The sequence below is a fragment of the Otolemur garnettii genome, unplaced genomic scaffold (genome assembly GCF_000181295.1).
Source record: "Otolemur garnettii isolate 467f Iridium unplaced genomic scaffold, OtoGar3 scaffold00058, whole genome shotgun sequence".
NCBI lineage: Eukaryota > Metazoa > Chordata > Mammalia > Primates > Galagidae > Otolemur > Otolemur garnettii.
Genome location: NW_003852453.1, coordinates 10,136,225 through 10,147,434, shown reverse-complemented (window position 1 = coordinate 10,147,434; position 11,210 = coordinate 10,136,225). Strand labels below are relative to the sequence as shown.

At 49.4% G+C, this 11,210-nt stretch overlaps 1 protein-coding gene across 1 annotated transcript in view; it reads left to right on the top strand.

The window, feature by feature from the left end:
• CNGB1 (cyclic nucleotide gated channel beta 1) overlaps positions 1-11,210 on the top strand; it is a 71,269-nt gene that overhangs the window by 34,983 nt on the left and 25,076 nt on the right. Inside the window, exons 17-22 of the mRNA XM_012806814.1 lie at positions 2,326-2,433; positions 4,643-4,800; positions 5,914-6,069; positions 8,186-8,394; positions 9,530-9,580; positions 10,775-10,861. Coding sequence (XP_012662268.1) covers positions 2,326-2,433; positions 4,643-4,800; positions 5,914-6,069; positions 8,186-8,394; positions 9,530-9,580; positions 10,775-10,861 — 769 coding nt within the window. The remainder of the gene's footprint in view (positions 1-2,325; positions 2,434-4,642; positions 4,801-5,913; positions 6,070-8,185; positions 8,395-9,529; positions 9,581-10,774; positions 10,862-11,210) is intronic.

Genomic DNA, 11,210 nt, shown 5'->3' with positions numbered 1-11,210 from the left:
TCTTGCCTCAGCCTCCCAAGTAGCTGGGACTATAGGTGCCCGCCACAACACCCGGCTATTTTTGGTTGCAGCCATCATTGTTGTTTGGTGGGCCCAGGCTGGATTTGAACCTGCTACCTTAGATGTATGTGGCTGGTGCCTTAGCAGCTTGAGCCACAGGTGCCGAGCCTATGCCTATTACTTTGTATTCTCTTCTGTGCCCCATTTATAGGCTCATGATTCTGTGTGGCTTTAACTGAAGAAGTGATTGACTTTGAGGGACCATGTCATTCCATGAACCTGTTCCCATATTGCCAGGCTATTTTAAGACGGCCATGTCATAGTCCTCCAGCTCCATGCACCAGGATGAATATAACGAATCCCCTCTTGTCGGGCACTGTCCACAGTGGCACTGTGACCTCGTGTTTGGTCTTCTGCTCTCTGTCCTTGGGCCTTTCTCAAGAGTGGGACTTGTGGTCAGGCTAGGCCCATTTTTATGCCTCTGGAGATAAATCTGTGGCTGAATGGCTAAAGTTGCTTTTGACCTTGAGGGAGGTAACTGGCAAAAAGCCCTGAATACAGCTTTAGGCACATTGTCAAGGGCAGGTCAGTACCTTATGAATGAATGAAGGAAGGAAGGAATGAGTGATGGGGAAGCTGTCAGTGCTTCTTCCACACTAGATGGAGAAATTATTTGCTTTTTTCCCCCATTTTTTCTCTCATCTGTGAGTTCCTAAGAAATTTCTCAGTTGAGGTCTGGAGCCTGCCGGAGCAGAGATGGCTGGATATAGAAAGTTGAGGGTTCTTAGATTTTAATGCAGAGAAAAGAGACAGTGTCATTGAGCCTAAGCACACTGGAGCTGGTGGAGCGGTGAGCTGAATTATGCATAACACATAATTTAGTTTACTGAATCACACGCAACACACACACAAGGATCCAGATGTGGTGCTACCATGCTTATAGTCATCTGGTCTACCTACCTCTGTTCTCTTTATGTGGGCAGAGAAGCTAATATGGACCCAGCTTGGGGGAGCCATATTTCAGGGGACCAAGATCACATAGCACTAGAATCTGAACCTTGGGCTTTCTGCATGTGAGCTGGGCCATTAGGCTCCTCTTGTCCCTGTCATTCATTCATTCAGAAACATTTATTGAACATTGTCATGTGCCAGGCTCTGCTCTAGACGCTGGGAGCTGAACTTCTAGTGGGGCCAAGACAGGTCACGATCAAGTAACAAACAGATGCTAAATTGAACGTGACCATGAGAAACAGGGTGGTGAGCCTGTGCCGGCACCTACCCCCAGAAGGGGCAAATCCTGAGCCTGCCTTTAGAGCTAAGGCTGGTGGGGCTGACTATGGACAGGGGCAGACAGAGCCCTGACAGCAACTGATGGGAGCCCCGAAGCCACAGAAACCACAGCCCCGACAGAGGGCCACTCTGGTGAGGCTCATCTTTCAGCTTGAGACCGTGGTTTGGAGTGAATCCCAGCTCAGTGCATACAAGATGTGGGCCTTAAGACAAGCCAGTTAAACTTTCCTAGACCTCCCTTTTCCTCACTGTAACACAAGAATAAAAATACCACCTGTCTACCAAAATTGTTTCAAGAATGTAAGGAGTTGCTGACTGTGAGCTACTCAGCACGGGGCAGATACCAGGTGGGGGTTCCTCGCTCTGGGTTCACTGGGGCAGCATGTGCTCCTGGGCTCAGGAGAGCACATTGGGCTGGCTGCCGGAAGACTGACTCTGGGTCCCAGCTATGCTACCTTTGGCCCCAGTCTTCCTGTGTGGAGCTGTCCTTTTAATTAGAGTGTGAAAGAAATGACTCCGTGAGTTTCCTCAACTTCAGCAGGTTGGAGGAAGGTAACAGGATAGTTTCAGAGGCTTCAGCAATAAGGGTGGCTTCTGCATGTCCCTCTTTCTACAGCCCCCTAAAAACCCTAATGCTGGAGTCCTGACTCATGGTGCAGGGGACAAGTGCTGGCCTGGTAGCCTGGCAAGGCTCAGCTTTGGGTTCCAACTGAATGTTTAAATAAATTGCCAAGGTCACGCACTAAGAAGAGGCAGGATGAGGTTCAAGTTTGCCTGATACCAAGTCAGTGCTGTTGCCTTCATATGAGGCCACTGCACAGATGTGGAGGCAGAGGTGCAGAGTGTGGCTGTGTCCCTCTCTTCTCCCTCTTTGCCTCCCTCCAGGCAAATGAGGGTCCTTTGACAACACCATCCCCTCGTCCTTTCCTCTACCCAGTAATTGGCTCTACGTGCTCTTAGAGATCAAAGACATTTCACTGTCCCCTGGGGCCCGTGTCCTCCCTGAAGCCCCCTTCTATGTCTGTATCCTTGCAGGAATAAGCTGCCCTCTCAGGATGAAGAGGCCGAAGAGCTCAAGGCGCTGGCACCAGCTGAGTCCCCAGTGGTTGCCTGGTCGGACCCCACCACTCCACAGGACACTGAGTGAGTGGGGGCCACCTTTGGGGTCTCAGAGAGTAGAGGGCAGGGAAGGATGGGGAGGGGTAGGATAGGGAATGGATGTGTTTAGAACCTTCCATTGCAAGGCAGACTTGACCAGGGGCCTCCAAGCAGCAGGACAGGGCAGAGTCTGCAGGGTAGGCTGGAACTCTGGGCCCAGCTGTGCCCACAACCCACTCAGAGAGGGGAGACCCACTCTGTCTCTAGGTGGAGGCCCCCTTGTAAGGGAGATACTGACAGGAGCCACTGTCGGGGCACCTGCTAATGAACCCCTAAAAGGGCCAGTGGAGGCAGAGGGGACCACCAGGATCTCCAGTGGGTCCCATCCGGGGAGCACATGAAAAATAGATTCCCAAGCCCCAGCCAGCTCTGCCAGCTCAGAGCCACAGACAGTGGGCCTTGGGGAACCTTCATTTTGACAAGCTCTCTGGTGATTCTGACATTCCTGGACTTCAGTGCAATACACAGAGGCCACTATGATGCCATTGGCACCTGGGTCTCTGCCATCTAACTGTCCCAAGGACTGAGACAATGGGAGGTGTTTTCTGAAGGGTTTGAGTAACCAGAGTGATGGTGAATGCCCCAGCAGCGGCCTGGGCTATGGCCTGAAATCCTTACCACGCTCCCCAACCACAACTCCCAGCCTAACAACGGCCCTTCCTATCATGTTTTCTATCTGTAATTCTATGCAGTTTATGCTTCACAGAGTTGTGGGAAGGGCTTACAAGATAAAGAAGCAGGGGGAATAAAACCCGAAGGCTTGCTTATAGTTTCTTGTCCATTTTAGCACCTAGTGGAGTCACATTTTATGCAGTAGGGGTAGGGACAAGGTTAGGGTTCAATATCATAAAATAAGGCATATATGTGGTGTAATAATTAAAATGACCCTTGAAAATCCTTCAGGAGGTTAACTTGGCAACACATTAGCTCAGGTAAGCTGCTGTAACAAACAGACCCCAAAGTTTTAGTGGCTTAAAGAATGAGAATGCACCTTGTATGTCAAAGTTGTCTCACTGGTTTCATGTGTCAGGTCAGCAGAAGGCTCTGGTCCTTGCAATTACTTAGGGACCCAGTTGACAATGGCCGTTGCCTTCTCTGTGTGGCTTCTGAGATTCCCATGGCCACCACTAGAAAGGGAGAGCTGCGGATCTCTCTTCAGCAAGGAGGCCTGAAGTTGCAGGTATCATATCTGCTCACCTCTCATGATGAGAGCTCGCACCACCACACCTGGGAAGTGTCATCCTTGGCTGGGTAGCGATAGTGTGTGAGAAAAATACTCAGCTCAGCGAGATGACCACAGTGAGGTCTTGTAAGGGAAAGCTGATTCACACGGCCTATCTTGGCTCACCCAGGGCACGTGCCCCACGCTGAGTAGACTGCGAGGCAGACTCTCATTTGTCCTCTGTCTGTGTCTCTCTCTCCCTGCCCCAGTGTACACATGTTAATTCCTGTAAGTTGAAGAGCTTTGTAATGTTCTGTACTGCTTTATCCACTAGCTATTTCTTTCTTTTTATTTATTTATTATTTTTTTTTTTGAGACAGAGTCTACTTTGTTGCCCTGGGTAAAGTGCTGTAGCATCACAGCTCACAGCAACCTCAAACTCTTGGGCTCAAGCAATTCTGTTGCCTCAGCCTCCCAAGTAGCTGGGACTACAGGCACCCACCACAATGCCTGGCTAGTTTTAGAGATGAGGACTTGCTGCTCTGGCTCAGGCTGGTCTTGAACCTGTGGGCTCAGGCAATCCACCTGCCTCAGCCTCCCAGAAGCTATGATTACAGGCATGAGTCACTGCGCCCAGCCCACCAGCTATTTCTTAAACCTAAAAAAGGAGCCCCATTCCCCTCTCTGCTCTGACCCCCCACACAGATCTCATGTGAACCCCAGACTGGGACTAACAGCTTGATTTGCTGAATTCCAAAGGTAGGATTGAACTTTTTCCAGAACTGTCCATCTGAATCACATCCTATGTGGTACCTTTTCTAAAAGCTTGGCCAGAGCACCTGGCCATTGTTCCCAGACTGAATTTCCTTCCCGGAGATATTACAGCAGGTCTGTGGTTTCTGATATCAGAAGGAGACAAAGCAGGACTTAAACTTCTTCAGGCTCTGCTAGAAGGTGGGACACAGATGCTGCCTGGCTCTGGCCTAGAGCCAAGGGGTCCCTGCTTCTCAGCTTTGGGTGATGTCCCCACAGTGGCCAGGATCGTGCAGTCTCCACGGCCAGCCACAATAGCGCCATTATCAATGACCGGCTCCAGGAGTTGGTGAAGCTCTTCAAAGAGCGGACGGAGAAGGTGAAGGAGAAACTTATCGACCCTGATGTCACCTCGGATGAGGAGAGCCCCGCACCCAGTGAGTCTGGAGCTGCCCATCTGACCAGGGAGGGGGTGGGCCCCCCCAAAGCCTCCTGTCAACTTATGGTGAAGATGGTCCCAAGGAGATGGCTGGGGTGCATGAGAGAAGCCCAGATCCTCATGCTCTGGATTTGGGGTCCCACGTGTACACATGTGCAGGTTTAGATCTGTACCTGGGAGTGGGATAAGATAGCCGTTCTGACCAACCATCCAGTTGTCCCTGGCTCCCTCTCCCTCAGGGCAAGTCCTTTCATTGACCCTTCTGCCCTGTTCCCACTGGCAGGTGGGTGTTGCCACCCAGGGATGCACTTCAGGGTCTTACATTCAGATGGTGTCCACAGACTCTGGAACTAGATGGTCTTATTTTTCAGGCTCTTGGTGCCTTGAAAGTTCTTATGGTACTACCTGAAAGTTTTGTTTCTTTCAAGGTATCAGGAGGAAATAAAAAATACACTCTCTTGTCAGGGAGATTTTCTAGGTCTTTCCAGATGAGGGCTGTGTCTTGGGACTCATGGTGCCCGCAACTGACCTAGCAGAACCCGGCTTCACAGTCCTAAAGCTAGGAACACAGCCATATTGAACCTGTAAGCACCAATCCTTAGATCACAAAAAGCATTGTTACAGGTCCACAGGGAGGCTGAGCTCCCATCCAGTCTCTCGTTTTAGAGATGAAGGAGCTAAGATTCCTTCTCAGGAACTTAGAGCAGCATTTCCCTGGTATGATTTTGTTGGGCCCTTTAGTATTTTGATCCTGGTGGTGGAGGTCTGGGTACCAAATGCCTCTAACCATCAGAGGGGACCAAGGGGGGTCTAAACACAGACATAAGCAGACACTGAAACATCCAACTTGCCCAGAAACACCTTATTTGGGGTGGCTTCTGAGAAGTACGTCCAGATTGGCAGCTGGCATGAGTTTCTAGGTGGGCTCCCAGGCTTCTGTTGAAGAGGAAGCTATGGGGTCCTCTCCAGGAGAGCACCTCCGTTTCCTCACACAGAGCTTGCCAGGGTCCCCTGAGCTCCCATGCCAGGGTCTATGGTTGGGACCCTTCTCTCTGCATCCTCTACCTGGGCCTTGGGGCTGGGTCAGATTGTCACCAATGTCATTCCTCAGCCCCAGCCAAGAAAGCCCCAGAGCCACCTCCAGACACAAAGCCCCCTGAAGCAAAGCCGGCCGAAGAGGAGCACTACTGCGACATGCTCTGCTGCAAGTTCAAACGGCGGCCCTGGAAGATGTATCGGTTTCCCCAGAGCATCGATCCGCTGACCAGTGAGTTCTGGGGGGAGGGGGTGCTCCCTCTGTGTCACAGGAGAGAGCAGAGAGGGGGAGGATGATGAGGGGCCGTTACTGGGGGAACGTGGGGGGTGGGGGGAGAAGCCATGGACGCTCTGGGTTTGTGACCTTTTGTACTTTTCAAAACGATTCCACACTTGCTCACCCAATTCTTTAAACAAACAAACAGGAAAGATGTATAGAGACTCCTCAAAAAATTCAAATTAGATCTCCCATTTGACCCTGTAATCCCACTACGAGGCATCTACCCAAAAGAAAAAAATCATTTTATCATAAGGATATATGCACTAGATTGTTTATCGCAGTTCAATTTACAATTATCAAGATGTGGAAACAACCTAAATGCCCACTAACCCAGGAATGGATAGCAAACTGTGGTATGTGTATACCATGGAATACTACTCAGCCATAAAAAGATGGTGACTTAGAATCTTTTGTATTAACCTGGAGAGAGTTGAAACACGTTGTTCTCATTAAAGTATCACAAGAATAGAAAAGGAAGAATCCAATGTACTCAATACTAATATGAAGCCAGTAGAGGATCTAATTCACGCCCACAAAGGAGAAAAATGCATTGCAATTGGGGGAGGGGTATGATGGAAGGGGGAGAGGGTTGGGGTGCGCCCACTGAATGGGCTCATTGTGGGTGTGTATGGTACACCTTTGGGGTGGAGGCCATGACTACAAGAGGGACACTTATAACAAATTCAATATTCAACAAATTCAAATATTGTGATATGGCTGTTTGTACTCTCACATTAACCTGAAATTTAAAAAAAAAACACGCATAAATAAACAACAATAACAAAAGTCCCTGGAATAGGAATATAGATCATACCGTTTTATAGATGAGAAGTTAAGGCACATGACAACAAGGGTAAAGGCACAATTAGTAAGTAGAGACCCAGGGTTCCTGATTCTGGGCCAAGTCTGTCTACTCGGGTCTACTGGCTTTTCCCTGGATCGCCTGCTTTAAGCAGGAAAGGTCAGGAATTCTGCCAATGGCTGGGGTGAATTCCTCATTCTTCCCTTTAAGCCCATTCCATGTTTCTCAGAAATAATGGCTTCATGTGTGTACACAGCTTTACAGTTTACAAATGACCTCCCTGCCTCTCCGTTCCTACCTTTTCCTGTGACTTCTCTGGGAAGGGCGTAGCAGGTACCAGAAAGGGACTTTCTTAAGGTCACTGAGGAAATCATTTGGGGGCAAGACCCCAACTCTGGGCTTCTAAAGTGACCAGGTGATCTATGGTGTATGACCACTCATCCATCCACCCATCTGTCCACCCACCATGCGCTATTTACTGCTCTATGTTTACTAAGGCAGGTCATACATTTTTGGAAAAGTTTCAAAAATAATGAAAGCAGCTGGGTGTGGTGGCTCATGCCTGTAATCCTAAGACTCTGGGAGGCCAAGGCAGGTGCTTGAGCTCACGGGTTCAAGACCACCCTGAGTGGTGGTCTTGACCACCCTGAGTGAAATCCCGTGTCTACTAAAATTAGAACAACTGAGGCAAGAGGATCTCTTGAGCCCGAGTTGGAGGTTGCTGTGAGCTATGACAGCGCAGCACTCGACCTAGGGTGGCAGCTTGAGACTCTGTCTCAAAATAAATAAATAAATAAATAAAAATAAAATAAAATAAATAATAAAAGCAAGAGGGTTTGCTAGTTTGCTGTCTGTTAGCTGATAATGTCACCATATTCCCTCCTCAGAGTGTTCTGATTTGTTAGGGCCCAGTGGTGACTTACTTTTATTTTTATTTTATTTATTTATTTGGAGACAGAGTCTCACTTTGTCGCCCTCAGTAGAGTGCTGTGGCATCACAGCTCACAGAACCTCAAACTCTTGGGCTTAAGTGATCTTCTTGCCTCAGCCTCCTGAGTAGCTGGGACTATAGGCACCCTCTACAACACCCAGCTAGTTTTAAATCAAAGAGAGTTTTACACACTAACACCCAGTCCCCAAAATGCCACGTGTAGTAGTTGAAGGGAAGCAGATAGGAGGAATGAGGGAAGACCCACGTGATGCCACCGGTGAGTAGCCTTGTCCAGTGGATGTTCTAGCATCTTCCTGCCCCCTCCCACCCTGCAGACCTGATGTACGTGCTGTGGCTGTTCTTCGTGGTGTTGGCCTGGAACTGGAACTTGTGGCTGATCCCTGTGCGCTGGGCCTTCCCCTACCAGACACCAGACAACATCCACCTCTGGCTGCTGATGGATTACGTGTGTGACCTCATCTACTTCCTGGACATCACCTTGTTCCAGATGCGCCTGCAGTTCGTCAGAGGCGGGGACATCATTGTGAGTCGAGGGCAGGGGGAGAGGGTAGCCAGGGGCAGAACCCCCAGCCAGAGCCTTCAGGGGACTGACCCTGATGCTATCAGAGACAACAAAATAAATGAACGAGAAATCTCAGGAACTGCTGCCTGTGCTTGTTCAACAGCACAGCTGCTTACTCCACCTGCCCTTAATATGTTCAGATTAACACACCAGATCGTGTTCCTAGGGGGATTAGTCCCCGGACCACCTGATGGATTTAAAGATGGAGAAGTGGCCCAGAGAATGGCCGTTAGTGCAGGTGCACTTGGTTCAAATCCCAGCTCCACCACACGAGTTGGAATTGCCTCTCCCAGCCTCAGTTTCCTCATCTGTAGAATGGGAATAGACCTAGCTCCCACCTTGTAGTGCCGCAGTGGGGATTCATTGAAAGGACATGTGTGGAGTGCCCTGCACAGGTAACTGCGGGCAACTGACGTTTCCCGGGGGACCTGCAAAGAACACACTGATGTTCTCCTAGGGTTCAAGTTTGAGACCCTGCACTCTGGTCTAGGCCTTGCTTACCAAGGAGGAAACTGAGCCCCGATTGTGGCTTATCAGGAGCAGGGGCATAGTTCCTATTTTGGTTACTTTCCAAAATTCCATACTCGTGGCACCTGCTCCACTGTGTGCAGGCAATTTAGGGAAGTGTTTCTAACCTTTTTTTATCTCATGACACACTTGAACCTATAGTTAAACTTCCAGGGCACACTCAAATTATATTGATTTAAAAAAGAGTAAAAAAGAATATACTTACTGTGCTTTGAACTTCTTTTGAAAATAATTTAATTAATGATCCTGAAAAATGTTTGTGGTACACCCCCTCTCATGGCATACCAGTGTGCCTTGGCACACTTAAAATCACTGATTTAGAAGAAAGAGAATGCCCTGGTCACCCTCCCTCCAGGCCTGATCAGAGTAGTTACCAGCCCCTCAGTGAATAAAGTTGGTCTGGGTAAGACTAGTGGGCTGAGAGAATAAGTGTAATCTTCTCGTTTTTCCATCCAAGAAATCAGAAGGTGACTTGGTGTTCTCATAGGAAGGTGGGGTTCTTCAAAGAATTCTGTTGCTTCACCTAGGGGTCAGGTCTAAGCTCTAAGGTCATTCCATTTTCTTACAGACGGACAAAAAGGACATGCGAAATAACTACCTGAAATCTCAGCGCTTTAAGGTGTGTGTCAGGGATGCAAATGTTAGCATCTGTGGGGTCTTAGAAGGTGGCATCTCAGAGAGCTCTGAGTGCTTTGGGGCCCAGGTGACATGCTTCCTGTCACATGTGGGGGGATGTAGATCTCATCTTTCAGGGGAGTCCCCAGTGGTCTCTAGGGGACTATGGTCCCCAGTGCCCAGGCTGCAGACTGACAGTGGTCACACGGAGGAGGGGAGTGGCAGGCTAGTGAGGCAAGCTGCGTCTGTATTTGCAGCCACTCCCCATCACGTGCCATCGCTGCCTGAGCTCCGCCTCCTGTCAGATAAGCTGCAGCATTACATTCTCACCGAGTGCAAACCCTACTGCAAACGCACACGGGAAGGATCCAGGTTGTGCGCCCCCTATGGGGATCTAACACACGGGAAGGATCCAGGTTGTGCGCCCCCTATGGGGATCTAACGCCTGATGATCCGAGGTGGAGCTGAGGCAGTGACGCTGGCACTGAGGAGCGGCTGCCAATACAGACTATCATTAGCAGGCAGGGCCGACTGCACAGAGACCATAGAAAATCCACTGCTTGCAGACTCATAACAAAACCACCCCTTTTCTGTCTGGTCTATGGAAAAATTGTCCTCCATGAGATTGGTCCGTGGTGCCAAAAAGGTTGGGGACCTCTGCTCTAAGCCCCAAACTCCAGGAGACCACCAGAGGTTGGATGGCCCTCAGAGGCACCTATCCATGTGTCTATACCACTCTAGCTCCTGCTACGTGGCATAGCAGCCTGGTGCCCTTGGGGTTGGTGACCTGGGCTTTGAAGCCAAACAGAGGTTTGCTGGTGGGATGCTTTCTGTCTTCTACCATGTTTCCCCGAAAATAAGACCTACCTCCCAAAAAAGCCCTAGCAGGATTTCTATGCATTTGTTAAATGTAAGCCCTACCCCGATAATAAGACCTAGTGATGGGTGTGGCTATGCAGATATGCATTTCAGCACAGAGAGGAAGACATCCCCTGAAAATAAGCCCTAATGTGTCTTCTTGAGAAAAAATAAATATAAGACAGTGTCTTATTTTCAGGGAAACATGGTAGCTTTAGGCCCCTCTAGGGCACTCTGACCTCACTTTTCCATTGAAAATAGAGACCCTGCCCTCACTCTCTTCACCCTGAACCCTGGGCTTACCTGTTTTACCCACTGTGATGTCCTACGGGTATTTCAGATGGATGCGCTGAGTCTCCTGCCCTTGGATTTTCTCTACTTGAAGATGGGTGTGAACCCCCTCCTTCGTTTGCCCCGGTGTTTAAAGGTAGGACTGGTGGGCCCCACCATTCCTGCCCTTCAGCTCCTCTGTGCTGTGCACCAGCACTGGCATCTTAATGGCCATTCCCAATAGCGCAGGGCAGTGGGGTGGTGTCCTTGAGGGATGGCACAAGGGGAGAAGCATTTTTCCCACGTGTATCTTAGTGGAAAGTTGATTACAATTGCTAGCACTTTCTGTTCCAGGGACTCTACCAAGACTTACTCCTCAGCCCATAGTGTGAGTGTTATTACCACCATTTTACAAATGAAGGGACTGGGGCACAGAGAGTTTAAGTAATTTGCCCAAGGTCACACAGCTAGGAAGACGTGGACTGCAGATTTGCAGGAAATCTGCC